The sequence below is a fragment of the Lissotriton vulgaris genome, chromosome 2_1 (assembly GCF_964263255.1).
Source record: "Lissotriton vulgaris chromosome 2_1, aLisVul1.2, whole genome shotgun sequence".
NCBI lineage: Eukaryota > Metazoa > Chordata > Amphibia > Caudata > Salamandridae > Lissotriton > Lissotriton vulgaris.
Window position 1 is genome coordinate 675,624,499 of NC_141687.1, and position 22,399 is coordinate 675,646,897.

The 22,399-nt window shown below is 44.1% G+C and overlaps 1 protein-coding gene across 5 annotated transcripts in view; it reads left to right on the top strand.

Moving 5' to 3' along the window:
• The window catches only part of KIAA1549L (KIAA1549 like), a 674,355-nt gene that overhangs the window by 609,546 nt on the left and 42,410 nt on the right, over positions 1-22,399 (top strand). For all 5 annotated transcript variants that reach the window (XM_086955871.1, XM_086955872.1, XM_086955873.1 and 2 more), the window contains 2 exons: positions 19,368-19,718; positions 21,702-21,799. In XM_086955871.1, the coding sequence (XP_086811997.1) occupies positions 19,368-19,718; positions 21,702-21,799 (449 nt within the window). The remainder of the gene's footprint in view (positions 1-19,367; positions 19,719-21,701; positions 21,800-22,399) is intronic.

A 22,399-nucleotide genomic window follows, 5' to 3' on the forward strand; every position in this document is an offset into this window, starting at 1 on the left:
CCCCTCAGATGGTTAATGCAGATCAGGGGTGAGAACCCAAAACTGTTGAGGTGGTCCATCTCCCTATAGGAATGGAGTTTACGGTGGAGCGCCTTCCTGGTACAGAACACGCCACCGCTGATGGTCTGTCCAGATTTTTCCACCTTAGTGAAGAGAACTCCCAAGAGGGTGGGTAGTTCTCCCCACTTTCAGCTGGAGGGGACACGTGTTAGACCTGGAATCTTTGGCATGGTTTCCCCCTATCTTGTTGCCTCTACCTCCTTTATTTTTGATGCTCTGCTGGATTTCGTTTTTGCTGGTTTAGATGCTTGGGCACTTTGCCACTGCTGTTCAGGGTCAAAGTGCAAGTGCTCCCCGTGTAAATTGTTGTTGTGATTGGTTATCCATGATTGGCATATTTGTGTCACCAAGAAGTCCCTAGTAAAGTGCACTAAGTGTGCCAGGGCTGGTGATAACAAATGCTACTAGTGGGCCTGCAGCACTGATTGTGCCACCCACATGAGTAGCCCTAAAATGGTGTCTCAGGCCTGCCGCCGCAGTGCCTGTGTGCAGTCCGTGAACTGCCATGTTCTCCTGGTCAGTGTCACCACTGGCCAGGCCTAACCCTTCCCTTTCTGTACACATTGGTCACCCCTATGGAAGGCCCACGGTACTCCTTGGGCAGTGTGCAGTGTATGTGAAAGGTAGAGAATGTACTGGTGCAGGTGACATGCTCTGGTAGTGAATTACAGCCATTTTCGTTTTTCACTATTGTAAGGCAATCTTGCCCCATAGGCTATCATGGGGAATGCTGGCTATAGTGGCTACCAGCATATCTTCCCATAAGAGCAAGATAGGACATAAAAGTCTGGTATCCCTGAACTCAGAATTTAATAACACATCTTTTAGGAAAGGTGGTTTTTAAATCCTGTGTTTGAGAACAGCACTTTTAGAAAGTTGGGTTCTCTTGTCTGACGTTCCTGTGTGCATTTTCCTGTGTTCCTAGTCCTTCCTCAGCCTCTTATTTGCTGCTGAAGTGGAAGGGGTGGAAGTGAAACCTTAAAATTGCTGCAGAAAGCAAGCGGAGGTCCCTGTGCTCTGTTTGCTCTGTGTTCCGGCAGTTGCCTTCATGACTCCTGAGACAATAGATTGCAAGGGCAGTACTAGGTATACCGAAAGACATGCCAGGATTTCACAATTTCTATTCCCTTCCTTCTTTTTGACGACCCTGAAGCTGCCCCTGCAGTGCTCTGCACACTGAGTGCTGAGCTTAGTTTACAAGCCTCTAAAACCCGCAGGACATTTCTCTCCCTGACAATATTTGCCTTCTGTTTTTTCTTCCTTTCATCCAATTTCTAAAGAGGGCTGATACCTATAGAAAAAAGTTGGCAAGAGGCAAGATCAATGTATAATTACATTATTAAATAGGTAAGTGTGAATTTTGTGTAACTTGCCATAACGTAACTATACACATATTTGTAAAAATTACGTGGAAGCACGCATAATTATTTGAAGTGTAAAACTGGCATTTTCAGCATTTATTTTTAGTGTGGAATGCGGGCCCATGTCCACATTGGATGTTCGGAGGCATTTTGAAGACAAAAAATAATGCTAAAGAACAAAAGCACTGCGAACAAAAGCTGCCTGGGTTCTGTTATTCTCATGTGTTTGCGGTAAATGTAAATGTTTACTATGAATGGCACATAATTACGCAATGTGACGTAACAGCAGAATTTCGAGTAATAAGGGTCATGCCACATTATGCTACATTACCCTGGCGAAACAAAAATGTAGCCCAGGCCATCATTATTATCCAAATGTCTTTAACCAAGAGTCTGTAACGTCATTAGAAGACAACATTGAGATAAAGGCGGGCAAGTAATTGAAAGTATTAGCAGAAATATATATTTCTGTTTCTACCATGCGGCACACATAAAACCCAAGAACGATAATGAGACTAGACAGGAGCACCAGTGCGGCACGTCCTGGGCCGTGCCCGTCAGTCACGGAGAGCCCTGAACTCTGGTCCTGAGGGGGGTGAGCAGCTATATGCCCTTAAAAGGGGCATCGAGCAAACAGTGATGCCCAATAGGTCTCACACACTCTTTACCAAACCCCAGCAAGTATCACAAAACAAAGGGACACTCTGCAACCCATCTCATTTGGGAATATTTATTATAGGAATGGGAAAATAAAGATGGCAATTGTTTAGCTAGCCCTTTTCATTCACGAGGATTTGCCCAGCATGGGAAGATTAATGCCATGTCATACGTCTGTCTTTCATACTGCAGCAAAAGCATAAGGCTCTACAGATATTAATGTTAAAGGGGCTTTTTCGTGATTATTTGTTGTCCTAATGATATCTGATGATTTTGTAGCACAAGCCATTAATATGCCGCCATTTGAGGCTGCCTGGACCAGTCCCTTTGGTGTTCTGCATCTCTGAGTGCCGCTGGCCCATAATGTATTCACTACTGATTTATTGTGGTATTTGCTGTGCGCAGATCTCCTCTGGGATTCCAGGATTTGGCACTTTTACGGCCAGAAGAAATAGGTCACAGGCAGAACTATTAATCTTAAAGCAGGAAGACTGCAGAGCTGCGAGCGTTAGGCATCGGAAGTGAAATAATCACGCTGCTTTACACATCTTTCAAGCACCTCTCTTGGTTCACAATTTCAGCAGGGCAAGTAGACAGAATACTGGAAATGTGTAAATATAGGGTGACTCGGAATCAAGGCCTAGCTTCTACCCATCAGTGATGGCCCCCACCACCTTAGTGAAGATACCCCGACTCATCCTTAGGGCAGGTGTTGGTGGCGCCTTGTGAGACAATCTTTGTTGGCGCCCACCCCACTTATCTCCTGCCCTCACTCCCACCCTCCACTGGTTTCCATAATCTCTCCTTAACCCCTCTCTCACATTTATTTTATAGCGCTGTTAATCCCAATGGAAACAATCAGAGCGCTTTACAATACAAACATATTATACACACACTTAGAGTCGAACAAGTGTCTAAATCAATTTATAGGAAATGCTATTTTAGACAATGAGGACTACAAGGCATAGAAGTCACATGTCATCTACACTGGTAAGCATTAAGGGCCACATGTATAAAAAAAATTGTGTTTGCAAACATTCCGATTCAAAGAAAAAAGGCTTTCGGCCAAGTATTAAAGCCTATTTTATGATTCGGTAACCTGTTACCGAAGTACAAAATGGGTTTGCGATTCGGTATTTGGAGAGGGGCATGTTTAGGGCGTCACTTTCAAATACCCAATCGTAACGGTATGCATGAATGTTTTGTGACCGTGAATGCAGTCTCAAAACATCCACAATTTTTCCCATTCACAAATGGGATGGGGGCCCCAAGGGACGTCTTCTCCTTTGGGAATGGTGGCAAAATCATTTTTTGAGAGCAAGCAGTGGTCCCATGGCCCACTGCCTGCTCTTAAAAAATAGAAAGTAAACTTTTCATTTTTCATTTTTAAACACAACCTATTTTCCTTTAAGGAAAATGGGCTGCATTTAAAAAAACAGTGCTTTGTTGAAAAGCAGTCCCGGACATAGTGATCTGCTGACCTCAGCAGGTCACCATCCCCGTGGTTTAGCGATACTTATTGGGTTACAAATTGCTACCTACCTCATTAATATAAATGAGGTAGGTCGATTTGCAACCTCCTAGGAATCGCTAAATGAAACCTTTGGAGGTAATCGCTATTCCTAATGTTGATACAGGTGGCCCTATATGCTAAGAGTTCTTGGTCTGGAGAAATGTAGAGCCAAATTAACAATGTTTTTACAATACACTGAAATCAAAGTTTCTACTCTGCACTGCATGAAAAGGCGAAAGCACACCAACACCATATCTAGTTAGAAACAGTGCTGTTGCTCTCTCCTCTAGTGCTGGCGGCATACCTTAGGTTGCCTTGCACCAATGCACACACCCTCCATCAGAGTGCAAAGGTGTTTTGCTTGATGTCACACTTAGATTTAACACTGGAAGGTATACTTCCAGTACAAAATTCTACACTTTACTAAGTGTAACACTTTACCACTTTGTATGTGTGTTGTACAGTTAGCAGCACACATGCAAAAGTGACATTTAACATTTTACCACTTTGTATGTGCGCTGTACAGTGCAGCACACATGCAAAGGTGAAAAGGTTCTGGAGAAAAGAAAGTTTTTTCCACCTTTATGCCTGCCTCAAGGAGGTGTACATTTTTACTGCCAATCCCATTCTACCAAATTTCGTAGATAGGGATTAGGGTCTAAGTGCATGGGTGAGTGCATGGCTTGTCCATTTACCACCGATGGTATGCCTCCTTGACATAACATAGCACATAGTGCTACTTTGTGTTTCTTTACTGCAATTGTCCATTGCAATTCTGTATTTGAACTGGAAAGTAAGCCCCACAAAACACTTTACAACAGGTTTGCACCACCTTTGTGAATCAAACCAGATGAATAGTGTTAGCAAATCCACCCCTTAAATATAACAAAGTGATTGGGATGTAGTACTAGGAAAATTGTATTACCACCCAAAGGAACGCTTTTTTAAGCAACCTTAGAATAATGAAAGGTTGAAGGGGAAAAACACGAAGGTTCCAATCCTATGCCTTTCAATTTACAAGGAAACAAGGAAACAAGGAGGGAGCCAGGCCCGGGTGGACAGGTGAGGAGGCAGGGCCTTCTTAAATAAACACACAAATAGAGTGCCTCACTACCTACATTTGGATCCAAACTTGAGGAGAGTTAACCACGCAAATTGTCGTAATCAACTAGGTGTTTTTATTTTTACCAACTTTTTTATCAATTAAACAAAGTTTGTCGAAAAAACATGAATGAGAACACACAAAGACAGTTATCAACAATACATATTTACACCAAGAATGAATGGACTAGTCATTAAACAAACGAATTTTGGTCAAATAAAGGGTATTCAAGCATAAATGACAAAAATGATTTCAAAAAACAAACAAACAGAATGATTTAGGCATGTGCAGTATAAAACAGTGAATTTACACAAAGTAAGAAATGGGTTCAGTGCCCAAAAAGAGTAAGAAAAAAGGAAAGAAATTAGCAATGAAGCAAATACAGTTTGTAACTCTTTTTGCAACCAACAAAAGCTGGTGTGCAGGAACAGATCATAGTAATTCTTTGTTAACTTTCAATTTACAAGCAGCACTTTTATGCCAGTTCATAGCACAATGTACTATATTAGAAGGATTGTTACTATTATTGCTGGTAGGTGGATAATGGGTAGGGATAAGTGTGCACCTACAACAAGCAATAAGTCCCCTAACACAATATAAGGTCCAGTCAAGGTTTCAGTACATTAGCCCCTGGCTCACCCTTTGGTAGCTGACTGCGAGCAGGCAGGCTTAACTTAGGAGACAGGTGTGTGAAGCATTTAAAAACACCAATACATTAAATAAGTAAGACACAATAAAATACAAAAACCAATTTATAAAAATAGGAATTATTTGTATTATCAAAATGACCCCAAAATGACAAAAACCCAATTAGAGAACTGGTGATATGAATTTTTAAAGAATAAACACCTTCTAGTGCTTAAAAGCATATAGTGCCTGCTTGGGACACCAGGTCACATTTGACTTGGACAAAGTTAATGTTTGAGGCTGACCCCGATGGAGCCGAGGTTAGATACACCAAGCGGGAGCCTTGGTCAAAACTTTAGCTTTGCACTTGAAAACTTTTCTGAAGGATTTTCTCTGGTCGTCGAGCGAGGCTTCTCTCCTTGTCCGGGATTCCAGTTGAGGATGGCAGAGCTTGGCTCAGCGCGAGGCTTTGGTGAAAACCTGCTGGATCACTGTTCATTGTTGGCGGCCTGACCCTCATTGATGGGCTGGTCACCTTATGGAGCTTTTTCCAAATGTTGCTCCAAACTTTTCCAAACTTCTGGAACTTTTTCCTGAAGTTCCTCTTGAGGGTTCAAATGGTCCAAAACACACACCCAGGGGCCATCTCAGAATTTCTAAAACCTCAGATATTTGGGACTGCAATTCCCACAATGCACCTGGCTAAATCCTTAAAGGTCCACTGGATGCACTACAGGTTGGGGACTTCTTGGGGGAGATGGTGCTGATGAGGTCTGTTAACCTGTTGCCTTCAGGTAGTCCACTCCTCAGTCCTTTTTTAATCTTGACGAAATCCTCAGGGCTGTAGTTCCCATTGTCAAACAGAAGCAGTCCTTCAGAGTGCAGTCGTTTTGGGGTGCAGACCAGGGTTATAGCAAGGCAGTTCTTCTATTTGTAGTTTCAGGCAGCAGATCTGAGTTGCTATGCAGCTCTCACATATGTACCTAATATTTTGGGGAGAGAAGCAGGGGGGCACCCCTGACCAATGGGGTACAAGGTGCCACCCAAAAGCATAACAGCTTCCTCCAAAGTGTTGAATATTCTCGTCCCCCAAAGCACTGTATTTTAAAATTCAAGATGGAGAACTATGCTCTTTGGGAGTGAGAGCTGGGTAAGCCAATCTTCTAATGTGGCTCATTTCCCTCAACACTCCCCTTCCAGACCACCTGCTAATTCCATTCCTGGGGGTACAGGAAGAGGTGGTAGGCTTGACTGGCCTGCCTTTCTTTGAAGCCCAGTTTGTTTACCCAGCTCCCTTCCTGACCTGTTCTCTGCAGAGCTCCACCCACCAGATAATCTCTGTTTCGATGCAGGCCACGTATCACCACTTCAAAGTAGTTTGGCTAAGTCTGTTAAGGACTGGCCTGCCAGAAGAGGGTGCTAGAAGGCTGGATTATGGCTCACAAAAAAGAAAGCTCTATAACTTATTTCCCGTATTAGTTATGATAAGTAAAACAGTGGCAACCCTTATTAATATTTTAAGTCCTTGAAATGTTATTTTAGCTCACTCCAGTCAATAATTACACTGTAATACTGTATTCCCATGTTAGCCTCTGGAGCTAAAATGCTACAATAGGAGAAAACTAAATTGGTCATTTTTCCCTCACCAGGGCATATAAAACATATTCTAAAGTGTCCCTGCTTAATTTCACATGGCATCCTAAAATGGGGGAGCCTAGGGCAGACCTTAGCTATTTAAAAATAAGGTTGTTTAATACTTTAGATGTACCTTTAAATCCAGTCGAAATTGCATATAATTTAAAGTTAAAAGCAGCTTGCAAAGCAGGGCTGGCTTTTTAAATGACAGCGGGCAGCATAGCATTGCACATTGAAGTGCCTCTAAGCTCCTGGGCCTCTAAGACTACACGCCTCACCATATACCAGGGACTTACAGGTAGTTTGTCAGTGCCAATTGTAAGTACACCTAATTAACATATACCTTTTTAATCAGAGCATTGGCCCTGGACCTGGTTAGCAGAGCCCAGGGCCCAGTCAGAGTCACTTACCACCACTATCAGTTACAAAATGAGGGTGATCAGGTCAAAAAGGGCGATCTCTGTGACAAAAGCAATAACCTATTAAGTTATCCTCATAAAATACTAATCTCTGATATGCATGTCACACGTGCTTTTCAGCAGGAATATTTACCATCTATGCTAAAATATCATGAGTAAAACCTGCGACTAGATAAATCGCAGATTTTTCTCTCAACTTCATTAGCCACCAGAGTTATCATGCCCATGTAATATCCCCTGAAAAAGTCTATGCTCAAAGATCTCGGCAGGTTGCTCTTATCTCAGCTCAGGCTGTCATGCATAGTGTGCCCCCTTGACTTTGGCACCAGGCGTCCTGCCCTACAGCTGGCACTGCTCATTCTACTTTATCCTGATTGCTCAGATGGTATGGGAATCTGCATATTTGACGAAGTGTGTTTTTACTGCCCCCTGCACACCATAGCAGTCAAAACTATATGTAAATGTGTATTGGCACAATATGTATAGTTATATTTGATATTCGTGCACCAAAAAGCGATTTATGTTTTATGTATTAAGAGGCGTAAAGAGAATATGGCGGCCGCCAGTAACAAATAAAGCAGCTTCAATTATTTCTAATCGCCAATGAACCAATAAAAATACTAACTTTGAGAATGGGAGTGTTTTACATTTGAAGGAAAGCTAAATGAGCTTTCTACGTGAAGCCTTTCCAGCAAAGCAGGGAAGCATACTGTACTGTAGCACTTTATGCGTATTCTTTTTTTTTATCTTGGGCCATTTGTGTAGTGGTCATGCTGCATTAAGGCCATTACACACAGCTTGATAAAAAGGTAGAAGAGTTGACAGAAATGTTCCTTGTTGTCATTCTCCTAACCTTGTAAGTTGTATGGCCGGTAGCATGTATTACTTTCAACTGAGTGTGCATAGACTGGAGGTAGCCTGGACATCGTCCCTTCGCCAAGTCATAGGAAACCTTACTTCTTAGGTGGAAGAGGTGTGTGTGCCAAAGGCTAAGGTATGGAAAGGTGTGACGTTCACAAAGTCTGCTTATGTTTGACTGGTTGGAAGACAAGCAGATTTAGACATGTCAACATTACACTTCTGGATAGCGTTGTCTACGCCAGCTGTGGCCATTACCCGCGAGGCCTTCTGCACAGTGCATAGTGCTTTGAACTAGTTTGTCACATTATCAATAGACAAAACAAAAGTTCAGGCGTGATTTGATTGAAAGGACACCGAACAGGGCTGAAATGGACAGGATGATTGCGCAAACTTTGTAGTTTGCAATGGTTTTCTCCAGTAGCTTAATGCAGATGACAGTCTGGATGTAACAGTAGCAAGCACGGCACCAGTGAGATCTAAGGTGGAGAACCACCATGGTTTAGATCTCACTGCAAGAAGAGCTCATGTTTGAAGTCGCTAGTGATCACTATGTTCTACTGAGCGATGAAAGTCAGCTGAGAGTACAGTTGCCTGCAAGGTGCAACCCTTTTTGTACAGATTGAGGGCATGGGGTTCTTGAATGCACATATGGTAAAATAGAGGTCAGAAATGTAGGTCAGTCCTAACAGCAGAATCTATGTGTTCAGGACAATGGGGCCGAGCTTGTTTTAGTACTTTTAATTGTGGACCATCACCAAGGAGGGCAAAACCGAGTTTAGGCACAGGAGTCTTCCTTCAGTTGTAGCTTTATTTCATTACTAAATATTTGGAATCCCTTGTTGCTGCATTCAATGGTCTTAGACACAGATACCATGTAAATATTGACAATGGTTTGGAAAAGGCTATCCTTGGCAAGATGGCGTCTGCTGCCTCGGACGTGTGAGCTGGCTCTCCCGGGACCCCCACCCGTGTAAATCTTGAAAAAATTAAAGCAGGGAAAAAAGGATTTGTTTGAAATGCATTAGTAAACTTACAGAATAGTTGTTATCAGCCCGTCCGGCATGTTTGGAATTGCCACGGCAGCTTCTAGCAGGTTGTGGCGTCTCTGCAGGCTGCGTTGGAGAGTGCCGTGGAGGCAGCGCTGGTGGTGCAACGCGGCTGTAACGCCTAATGGAAGCCGAAGAGGGAAGGGCGGCGTCTCGCTGGCGATACCTCCCAAAGATGGGAGAGGGAGGCCTCGCCCCTTGGTTGACCCTGAGGTGGCTGGAGCCTGAGCCATCAAGGGCTCTGCTAATTCACTAACTCTGAGCAAGAACAGTAAGAAAGACACCGTGGTGGATGCGATGGGAGAGAAACGTAATGGCCCATCTAGGGAAAATACGAATAAGTGCACTATCCCTCTCTTGTTTTCTGTAGGCAAGGAGAAAAAGAAAACAGTATATGCCCCACAGACTGAAGCTGCTCATCAACTATCAGAGGGAAGTAAGACACCCGACCCAGCGGTAGAGCATGGCCCCGGGGAGCGAGATCTTGCTGCGGGTCATCTTAATAGTATCTAACACTGCCTCTGAACTACAAGCTATTGAAATCCCAAATCCCATGATGGAAGACGTAGCGGGGGGAGAACTCAAGATAGCAGCATACCTGGTATACCTAGCCCCAAAAGAATTAAAGCTAATACGGGTCAAGAGATAGGGGCTGCTTCTAGTACGGTACTATCAGGCACTAGGAGGAAGGGAGATTCCCAGAGTACAATGAAGTCTGCAACAAAAGAGATAGACTCTGGTGATTACTTCAACTCTCTTTCGGATCACTCGGACTCCTCTAGTGATGATTTAGGGTCAATCCTGAAGGCTCAGGCTAAGGGGGGACCGCATGGCAGTGGTGACAGTGATCTTAGCAGAACACATGCGAACGTCACGGGTGGAGATACTCCTGATGCCAGCCCCAGGACAGTACACAAGAATCTGGATTCAAGAGAAGGGGCAATGCAGGTGGATGATAGTGATGTCTTACAATGGGACTACTCCTTCTCAGCAGAGGAAGGCACTGGCAGTGGGTGCATCTCAGAGATCACAAAAGAAAATGCAGCAGTTAATTCTGAAGAGATCTCATTAGCCCTGATCAATCAAACCATTATGTCACATAGGGAAGAAACACATATAGAGAGCCAGCGGGCATAAAGTTCATGTCGCAAACTGCAGAATTCGGTCTGACGCATCGCCAAATCATGTACTGAATTCACCACAAGGTTTAATGAAGCGGAAGCTCAGATTTCGTGCCTGGAGGATGAGTTGGCAGCGCAGAAGGTGGCGACGGAAACCCTGCGGTCTCTCAAGAATGACACCTAATGGAAATTGACTGATCTAGAGAATCGTGCTTGTAAGAATAATCTTAGTGTCCTACAAATTCCGGAGGGTGCAGAAGGCCAGGATCCTCGTAAGTTTGTCTTCGAGCTGTTCTCGGAGGCGTTCCCAGAATTGACACAGTGGGCCTGGCAGAGAGAGATTCAAAAGGCACATCGCTCCCTTTTTCTCCCCGTCCAAGACCAGATCCAACAGTATCTAGACCAAGAGCAATATTAATATCACTTAACAATTTTCAAGCCTGGGAAGCTGTATTTGAGTTGGCACGGCCTGATAGAAAGAGAGCAGGGAAAGGGCTAGAGTTTTTTGTTAGGCTAGATTTCTGCCATCAAATGGTAGAGAAGCGTTGGCAGCTATGTCAGCTTACTGCACCTTTTCAGGCAAAAGGGACACAAGCCTTTGTCTTAAATCCTGCTAAATTAAACATGTTATATAAGGAACATACTTGATTCTTTATCTCTGAGGTGCAAGCTAAAGAGTATTTACAATCTATCTAAGGCAAAAGGCATGTGCTTTAAGATGCTGATATTGTGCGCTGCGTAGAACTATGCATAAATTAGTGCTACTATATCTGGTGATTGATAGTGTACCTCTCTCTATTTTCACGCTTGGCCGGGGGGGATATATTCTCTGCTTTGTTCATTTCCTCTTTTCTGTGTCCCTGTTCTATTGCACCCTATTTTGTTTTTGTGTACATATATAAACATCATTTGTTTGGCATTTATACTGTTGGTATTATGTACAAGAGTGTTTCTATTTCATTGTATCATTGTTGTATGCATAGGGTGGCCTATAGGTGGGGGGGTTACCGGGGTGCTGGGAGCTGGACATCACATGGACCATTGGTCCTAAAGCCTTGTTGCAGGGGTGGGGATGGGGTTCTGGGGTTGGATGGGGTTGAAGCCTGGATGGGTGGGGTTTGTGGGGGGGCATGGGATGGGCATCTTGGGGTAAGATAAGAAAAACAATCCACAGCATGGTAAAGATCACGAAGATGAGAGATTTGGTATTACATCATAGAAATATATGGATCAAGGGAAGGCACCTATATTTTAGATGGTTAAACTAGGTATGCGTATTTGCTCCTAAAATGTATGTGGGCTAAACAATTATAATACACGGCAAAGAGTTGCTGCAAAATTAGGGGTGATTCAGCCGGACCTAGTATGTTTACAGGAAACGCACATTCCCTGGGCGAATCGGAAAATCTTAACAGAATTGTGTTATGTAGTCTTGGCAGCCTCTCAGCAATCAACGACGACTCGGGGAGTTGCTGTTTCATCCAAACAATGAGTTCAGCAATCAGGACGAGTGTTAGTGGACAAACAAGGTCGGTGGGCCATTTTAAAATGTATCTTGGGGGTGCTAAGGTCACGGTATGTACGCTATATGGCTCTAACCTCGATGAGTGTCCAGTCCTAGAGCAGTTAAATGTCAAAGTTGCTTTGTGGCCCACCCCACTGGTACTTTGCGTGGATTTTAATATTCATTTGGCCGGTGGGGAACTCCAACTGGGCACACAAAACTACAAAGGTATGAAGCCTAAGGGTTTCAAGGCACTGCACCATTTACTGATTGACCATTGCCTGATTGATGTTTGGGGGACTCTTCATGAAACTGCTATCCATGCGGGATGGAGGTTGTTGTGGAGTGGAATGTGCCAAGCCTGACTTGATCCTGTTTTTGCCTTCTGTGTCTAAAATCTGATCATGTGCAGCCCAAGGAGGGAGGAGCACGCACCTGGCCATGGTGTCATAGGTCACCAATAGGTCAAATAGTTGGAGTGTAAAACATATTTTCTTTGTTCGTGGAAACAAGTAATACTTTCCTTATTATTCATTTAAATGATTTCTTCCCATGCAATGAGTAAAAAGCCCAACTGAAAAGGCTGCGAGACTCCTGAGAAGAACTGTATAGTGACAAGCATCTCAATCACATTAGACACAAGTCGGCCGACGTTGCCTCAGGTGTCTGGGTCTTCTCTCTCAAAAATCAAAAAAATATTATGTATTGTAACAGTGTGTTGATTAAAAAGAGAAAAATAAAATCAGGTTTATTCGAGGAAAATATTTAGGGCACCAAAACATTTATCTACAAGTAAAACCTATGATGTGAGGCTATAGGGGACTCGTCACCCAAGGCTTCAAACTGCACTTTCATATACAATGTAACTTTCAGCTATCTATACAGGTCTATTACTCACTAAGGCTGTGACGTTTGTTTTCGAAGGCCCTTAACTACAAACACACACCTTTTGTGAGTCATATTTAGTTCTGAATATGATCCGAACATTTTGTTTGCCTAATTGCAGGGTACAACATGGCTGACATTCCTCTATTGTCATGTAGTTTCACCAAACAAAATTACTTAAACGTGCGCAGAACTCCTTGAATGAAAGGGGTATGGCAACAGAAGCCGAGTCTCTGCTCAGATGTTAATTCATACTTAATGCTTTCCCTATAATTACTATGAAGAAATCATTGTTCTAAAACGTAAAGCGTAGTAGACAAAGGCAATATGTTTTTCACTCAGTACCACAGAAATATTAGGAAAAGTAGTCTCTTGAAACAGTGTTTCATTACACTCTTGTTTCTGCGTTTCAAAAAATTACTCGTGCCAGATCTTATTCTGTACTATCTGTGGAAAACCTGCAGACATCCCACCCGCTGCATGGTGGTGTTCCAGTACTATGGTTAATGACCACAAGGTCGGTTTGGGTGCTTGTTTTTTAGGTCTTGCAAATCCCACCAAATTTAGGATTTTCCATAGTTTATTTATGATCTTCTTTTTTTTTTTTATAGTTTCTTTTTTTATTTCAAAAGTGTTTTATTGGACGTTTCAGGGTTATACATCATATAAATCATAAATTGCAATGTACATACAATCGATGCTTGTAAATACACATCATTCAGCATAGGAATGCCTTAGGACCCATGGTGGTGGCAATTCGGGACGATCTTGAAGACAATATGGGAAACCATCAAGCAGCCTTTCAAGGCTGGGTTCCTGAGGGGCTACAGTACAAATGAATTGAAGATGGAAAGGAAAGGAACGGAGTAGAAAGAGGAAGAAGGAGAAAAAGGAAAGAGAGAATAAAGGTTAGAGGTGAGATGTAAGAGGTAAGAAGCTAGATGTAAGATGTTGGACGTTAGATGTCCACCACGATGCGGCTTTAGCAGTCCCGGTTACGAGTGACTGGTTATTTAAGCTGTGCAAAAGTATACGCGCCCCCCCGGGAGCTGTAGGAAGAAACGGGGAGCATGAAGTTTCACGGTGGTTTGTGGGTTTTGAAGTAGATATCTAGTGAGTTCCAAAGTTTCCTTTGTGAAGTTCGCCCAGGCGTAGAGTGATGTTATCAGCTCCTCGGAGGTTAATCACCCAGTTTAGCCAGCAGGCATAGCTTGCTTTTTTGGTGTCCTTCCAATTATTTAGAACGACTTTTACAGCTGCCGTAAAGAGGAGGTCAAGGAGTGCCCTGTCTATTTCTGGGAGTTGGGTCTCTTTAGTAAATCCGAAAATAAGATAGGGGAGTTCCTTGATAGGTGAGATATTAAATACTTTGTGGACGAAGTCAAATACCCTGTCCCAAAATAATGAAACGCAGTCGCATTGGAGTATAAGGTGTTCTAGATCTCCTTCTGCACGCTTACAGTTCCAGCAGAATGCGCCTGGGCTGAGTTTATGTGCATATAGGCGAGCCGGCGTCCAGAAGACTTTATGCATGAGCCAGAATTTGGCTTGTGATAATGTAGGGCTTATTTTATGGCTTGTGCAAGATCTCCACGCCGTGGACCACTCCAGCTCTGAGATGGAGAAGGAGGCGACTGACGACCAGGATAGCATTGTTTTGGTATTCAATGTTGGTGATTGCGGGCTCAATAATTTGTATAACCTTGAGACCTGGTGGCCTATTTTATTTAGGGAGGAGAGGAGTGAGGGAAGAGCTGGGTGTTTGGATGTCAGTCCCGCTTTTGTAATGGCGGTTTTAACGTTGAGGAATATGTAAAAGTCGGAACTATCAATCCCAAAGTTCGATTGGATTTTCGTAAAGGGTAGAGGGTAGCCACTGTCATAGAGTTGGTGGGGGAAGAAGATTCCCTTCTTGATCCAGGTCGGGTTAAATAGTGGTTTACCTTTGTAGGTGATTGAGGAGTTTTTCCAGATCACTTCCCACCTAGATTTCCTTATCGTTGAGTCAAGCAGTTTATCTACTCTGAGTAGGGCTATTTTGGTGTTGGTGAATATGGGTTTAGAACATGGGATCTGATTCGCTTTCATTGAAAGGATTGAGATGGGAGGCATGCCTTCCAGAAGCGCTTTTTCGACATCCAACCACTCCGGCGAGTAGTCCATTGGGGGGGACAGCCAATAGGATCCTTGTTTCGCTAGAAAGGCAATTTGATATCTTTTAAAGTCAGGGAGGTTGACTCCGCCCATCCGCTCCTATTTATGATCTTCTTTAACCAGTTATAAATAGAGTAGTTGGGATTCATGAACCCCAGTCTTTCAGACTTATCTTTAGTGTCTGAAGTAGAGCATTCCTATTGTTATTCTCTGCACTTTTTCTGCACTTCTGTATTAATATTTGGATAATTTCTAGCATAATATTTGCTTGAACGCTCCTTTGACTGCTTTTCAAATGTCTCTATATTGGAGCATTTGCTCCAGATCCATAAGAATTGGCCAAAGTTGAAGTTTTCTTTCAAGGATGGTGGGTAATTACTGTCACTGTGCCGAGGTATGGGAACCCGTCATTTCAACATTGATTTTTAAGACATGCAGATGTATGGGACTGTATTTACATAAGTATTGGTGTTGTCGCCACTGGTATCGGCCACTGTCGCTCTCTTGCCTCACCCCTGTTTAAACTTTCAAATATATAATGGCTAGACACAAATGAGGACAAAAGAAAATATATATATATATATATATATAGGTGCAGTACCATGACAGTATTTTCTTTTTGTTGTTATGATGATTTTTAATACCCTCCCGGCTGTGGCCATGACCCTACCAGTAACCAACTATCTTGGCCTCACAGCCGGGAGGGTAACAACAAACAAAACAAAAATACTGTCATGGTGCTGCACCAATATTTATGTAAATACAGTTCCAAACATCTGCATGTCTTAAGAATCAATGTTGAAATGATGAGTCCCCACACCAAGGCACAGTGTTGAAATATTATGTCCCCATGAGTGAGCTCAGCTGCTGCATTATTTGTTGAAATAACGAGCCCCTACATACAGGCCCGGTGCAACATAAATGTTAAAGTTCTGCTTGATATGCATTTGTTGCATGCCTTTCTGCTGTAGCATTAGAAGCAGTGGCTCTGATCACATGTACATGCACTGAACATGTTTGCCTTCAGTGCCCCGAGGAGACAGGTAAGGCTGTAACAATGTTTTACAATTATTCTGTTGTCGAACAAGGCCCTAAGTTGTCTCTGCATGCCAGAGCTCTTCTCCTATCAAGTGTCCCTGTACCCCTTCAGGTGTCCCTGAATACACAAGCCTCACATCTCCTCGCGAGAGCTCCAGCCATCGGTTGGTGTAGAGATTTGATGTTTCATTATAATGAGGGCCCTTTCGGTTTGATTGTTATTCGAGGCATAATATATTTCCCTATCTGCTTGTTCTTTAACCATGAGTCTCTCTACAGATCAGCACGGAGGTGGGTAAAAACATGACAAAAAAGAAAATGTGTAATAGTCACATAACCACACAGAGGGCCCTCTGCGATAATGGAGACAAAAGAGCAGGCCACAGAGGTAGAAAGTTGCCCTGACAATAGCAGTTGCCATCAGTATTGAGTAGCGGGAGATCAAGCTGGCCGCTTTTTATCTTCTGATTTGAGTCATTGTAATAAGCGCACTTTTAGATAAATGCTTTGGGGCTCATTATGATGGAGGGCGGACATCAGTCCGCCCACCACCCTAACGGTAATGGGACCACCCGCCAGACGTGTGGCTGTCCCACCTGCCCAATTAGGATGCGCCCGCCATACTGGTGGGCGCTTCCTGGCCTTTTACCACTGCGGCTGGTGCTGCTGGCTGCAGCACCGTCCGCAATGGTGAAAGGGCATGCCTGGCATTTCCCAGCACCACGTGGCTGGCACCACGCGATGCCTGCCACTTGGTGCAGTGAACTGTACCCGTCAAGTGCACCCCCCAACCCCACAGGGGGCCCACAATGGGCCCCCAAAGCCAATCTTCGCCAGCCTTTCCATGGCGGCAAAGCCGCCAAGGAAAGGCCAGTTACCGCACCCATCCTAAAATGGATGGCAGTGCCTGGTAGGCCCCGACACCATATTAGTGGCCAAGTCCGCCCGGCCGGCAATTGTGACGATTACCGACCGGCAGAAAACCGCGGTACCCCCGCCATGATAATATGGCGGTGTAAATCAAGTTAGGATGGCGATCCGCCCGCCATTATAATCACCCCCATAGTGTCTGGAAAGTTGCTGTTGCTATGTTTTTTTACATGCACAGTGATCTTGAAGTAATCTGAGCTCAGGTCTAAATGTCTTTAAGGAGATTTAGAATATGCAATAATTCTTTACTGTGTCAAAATGATGATCCACTAACGTGCTGAGTACATCTTTAGTGTCTTTGAAGCATAATGGCATAATCTTAACTATAGGTGAAAGAAAGGGTTGAAGGATGGCAATTGTTTTGTAGACAGTCAACTTGCCTGGTGGTGGCAGAGTACCCATATAAATGTTGGGCAGAAAGTAAAAGAGATTTTAGGTTTGTCTGCAATAAAGAATTTGCTTTCCTGTTTTGACTAGTAACCGGTTACCACTGCCTCAGTCACTAAGGGGGTGATTATAATGGCGGGCGGATCGCCACCGCTGGGCCGGTGGTGGCGATCCACCCGCCATCCCAACTTGATTTACACCCCCCACCATATTATCATGGCAGGGGTACCGCGGCAAATGGAAAGTCCGTCCGCCACTTTTCCGCTGGTCGGCAATCGTTACGATTGCCTGCCGGGCGGACTTGGCCAGTAATATGGTGGCTGTGCCTACCAGACACCTCCATCCATATTAGGATGGGTGCGGTAACTGACCAAAGACTGGCGGGGATTGGCTACGGGGGCTATGTACAGGTCATAGTTGCTGGCCCGTCATCTGTGATGTTGGTGATTGAGTAGAAAATTGGGTCCAATATGTGTCTGGTGGTGTGGTTGGGTTGGGTACCTTGCTGGGTGAGGTTGAGGTTTCCAAGGTTTTCTAGATGTGTCTTAGAGTTTGTGTTGGTGCGGTCTTCTAGGTGAAATGTCATTGAGGAGAATGAAGGTGCTGGCATTGAGGATGAGGGGTGTGATGAAATCTGTAATGCAGCTTGCAAATTCTGTGTGGACACCTGGTGTGGAACCCCTGCTGTAGGGTCCTGGCATAGTGGGTAAACAGTTCAGTGGCAGTCTACCATCCATTGAAAGTGTCATGGCCACCGGCACTTGGATGAGTTGTAAAATAGTCTATGGAAAAATAGTCTCTTCAGCAAAGCAGAAAAATGTGCTACCCTCTTTCCTAGATAGCTTGGGTCGTTTCAATGGTGGGAAGGATTCCCATGTCATTTTTTGATACTTTAAAAAAATGTAATCTGTGAAGATAAGCTAGTCCACATTCAGGACATACTCAAGATATCATACGCCTGCTAATTATGCACACATCTTCATCAAAATGCTATTATGACCTTCTGCCATTATGGTACTGTTAGCATTGGTTCAGTAATATGGCACTCTGTTGGCCTCCCTCCATTGGCTCCCCATCACCCATCGGATCACTTTTAAGACAGGCTGCCTAATCTTCAAGGCTCTTCACGGAAAGAGCCCCAGGTTCATCAACCAACTCATTAACAAATACGAACCCACCCGCGAGCTTCGCTACACCCATCTGTCCCTCCTCACGGTGCCGACTTTTAAAAAGAAACGACTCGGCGGATCCAGCTTCGCATATCTCGCCCCAAAGACCTGGAACTCTTTGCCCTTGTCCATCCGGAGCTGCACCAAGTTGACAGAGTTCAGACGAGCCTTGAAGACCTGGCTATTCAAACAAGCGTACGGTTAGAGCAATATACCATCTGCCCCTTCACTTACCATCTACCATCTGCTTTCGTCAGCGCCATGAAACCCCTGGGTGACCGTGCGCTTAACAAATTCCGTATAGAATAGAATAGAATAGAATTGGTAAGTAGACAAAAGGCCTTCTATGACATAGGCCCTAAAATGAAACCTCCAGCTCTTAGTTTGCTAGCCTTCTCGTCAGCTATATCTAAGGTTCTGTTTAGAGGACAACACGATTTCTAGCAATTACCATTTCTTTCTGTCTTTCACCCTAAATTTGATGGGAATCTTACACAACAGTAGTCAAATTCAGGAGTCGCGAAAACTGTGTTATTAAAACGGTCTTTCTGAATTTACCCTTACATTGATTACATATTAGCACTGAACCCAGGTGGTGTCTGACTCATGGTTCCACTGTGGGGATATCTGGACTTCAATGCTGCTCTGTGTCGCCTTTGGGTTCTGCACTTAGCCATCGAGAAGATGGTGTCGCAGGACTTCCTTCCAGTCTCTTCACTTAACAACTATGGGGGGAGTGATTACCCTCTACTCCAATTTGCTGTAGATAAGTTTACTACATTTTCATCTACCTTGGTGTTAAGGCAGTCTGATATCAAGATAGATATAAAAGTATTTGCTCTTTTTACAGGTAACCTGATTGATTAATTATCTATTGCACTGATATTCTTTTCCCTAGACTGAACCTGAAGTCATAGAAGAAACAAATGTTGATCGTGTCAAGGAGTCTAGGCGCTATGCAAAATCCCGCCAGATGAAAGGGCATTCAGAAACATCCACGCTGAGCTCCCAGCCGTCCATCGATGAAGTCCGGCAACAAATGCACATGCTGCTGGAGGAAGCGTTCAGCCTGGCGTCAGCGGGTCACGCAGGAACTAAACGACAGCCGGAGCCTTACACCTCAGCACAGCAGTTGCCCTACTCTGAGGTAGTGACCAGCGCCCCAGGGACCATGACTCGACCTAGAGGAGCAGTACAGTGGGTACCTACCTACGGACCGGAGACATATCAGTATAGTTTGCCAAGACCAGTAAGTTCACCACACGTTGTTTGCTGCACGCCTACCTTGAGATGAAGAGCTTGTAGTGGTTGTGCATCAACACACATGGCCCGTACTCCTCGAATGAGGGCCTGATTGCGTGCACTTCGTATGAAGGCGTATTCCACTTTTAATACAGACACTGTTAGTTGCCTACAGCATCATTTTAAAGGTTATGGAGTAAACAGTAAAACTACACCAATGAGTTAAGAATGTTATATGCAAGTAGGGTGACCAACTGACATGGGTGCAAATTCAGGACGGTGAGTGTAAAAATTCAGGACAAAGGGTCAAAATTCAGGCCAAAAATTCAGGACAGGAGGTCAAAACTTCAGGACAAAACTTCAGGACAAAAGGTAAGTTTTTCAGACACATCAGAGGAGGTCCCGCAATAGAATATAATTAAGCTCTTCTATATCCAAACATTTTCAATCATTTGCAAACCTATCCATCATGTATCCTATCCATCATTTCACTCATCCATCCCTCCATCCAACCTTTCACTCATCCATCCATTATCCATCCATCCATTCACTCATCTATCCAGCCTTTTAACCTTTCACCCATCCAGCCATCTTTTCACTCACTCATCCATCCATCCAGTCACTCATCCTTCCACCCATTCACCCTTTCAGTCATCAATCCATTGTCCCTTTCTCTCTCCATCGACCCTTTCACTTAGCCATCCTTCCTTCCACCCATCCATCTACTCATCCACTCATGAATCCATCCATTGACCCTATCCGTCATCCATCGGTCATCCATCCACCCTTTCACTCCTTCACTCATCTATCCATCCATATGTCCATCTACCCTCCCTTTCACTCCCTCATCCATCCTTACATCCACCCGCTCACTCATCTGTCCAGCCATTCACCCTTGTACTTATCAATTTATCAATCCATCCATCATTTCACTCATCCATCCACCCATTAACTCACCCATCACCCACCCGTTCACTCATCCATCCATCTTTTCACTCATCCATCCACCCGCCTCAATGTATGAAGACCTCTGGTAGGATGAAGCCCAGCAAATGCTGTATCTATACAGAGGGTCCCATTATCATTCTGTGTTTGATAATCAGGCAGACAACAGAATGATAATGGCTGATAGCAATCTGTGCCAAGAGGGGCTGCTGCAGGCCTTTTAGTTCACAGCAGGGTGAGCTGCCCCCCTGCAGTGAGAGTTAGAGAACTCTCAGGTTGCTTGCAGGGGGGACAGCTTCCCCCATGCCCAGAATTACGGACAAAAGGCGTCCGTGAAAGACTTCCTGACGGACAAGAGGCCCAAATAACGGGCAGTCCGTGAAATTTACGGACGGTTGGTCACCCTATATGCAAGTCAGATGCAAAATTCATAGGGGCACCGTTCTCTTGTATCTTATGTAGGTCCTAAACATATCCTATATCTTGAGGCCACTCTCACACACACTTTGTGAAGATTCTAGCAAGTGTATGTGATAAGGCATTGCTGGAGGTCATAAACAGAGGTGCAGGTAAGCAACAACTTCATGGCTTTAGCAGTGAAACACAATATAGCAGTGGCATAATTGCAACAACATTAATGGGGTAACATAAGTGCCATTACAAGCATCATGAGCCAGATGACATCACAGGAAGTGACATCATTATGCTTTTCACCCCAGTGAATGGTTGCTGTATATTTTAATGAATTTATTTTAACACATTTTAATTATAATAAACAAACAGTGATTGAAAACAAGCATAACCAGTTAGAAAGACTCAGGTGTCGTCATGCCCCTGACTGCTTGGTCTATCAGATGTGTCTGATAACGTGTTTAATGCCCTTCAGAGATGCTTCTCCACACAGTCACGAGTTCCTTTCCCCAGTCTTGTCTCTTCAACCCTCAGATCAGGAAGCCCTGGCTTCTAGCAGGTTTTGGAGGAGCTCTTTATAAACGATTGTTACTATGAGATTACATACATGACATGGTGTTTGCTTCCTTCACAGACATACCGATTTACTCAGCTTCCCGAGATGGTGATGGGGTCTCCCCCTCCCCCTGTTCCTCCCAGAACTGGTCCCGTGGCTGTCCCTTCTCTCAGGAGGTAATTGATCCTCGCTCTCCTTCCAGCGATAAACAGTAAATCTATACATCTGCAAAGAGCCTGCCAAGCAGTGCTGGCGCGTTTACTTCCTCCCTGCAGCAGCGGGCTCTGATGATAGGCTGCCGCTAACCAGCTGCCACGCGCATCAACACGCAAGGCACGCGAGTGGGTCACTTTAAAAAACATTTATTTAGTGCATTTTTATGAAGCGCGGACATTAACGAAAGGTGCCAGAGCGCTGTACAATAGGACCAGTTACGTTACAAGAGAAAAGTGTTACAAAATAGAACATTACAAAGATAAACAGGAGACTAAAAAGGTAGGGTACACAAACACAATATCCAACACAGCAAGCAAGGGTGGGAAATGTACAAGACAAAAATTACAAAATTTACAATGACGAGCGACCTTCCTAGAGGGCCTGAGAATGAAAGTATTAGTTCTGAAAGTGTCTTTGGAATAGAAGAGATTTGAGGTCAGCTTTGAAGATCCGGGTAGAGGCGGTGGCATGCAGTAATGGGGGAAGCGAATTCCAGATTCTCACTGCATTACCTGAGAAGGATTGCACCATCGATCTTTCCCTTTTGAAGGAGGGGGGGG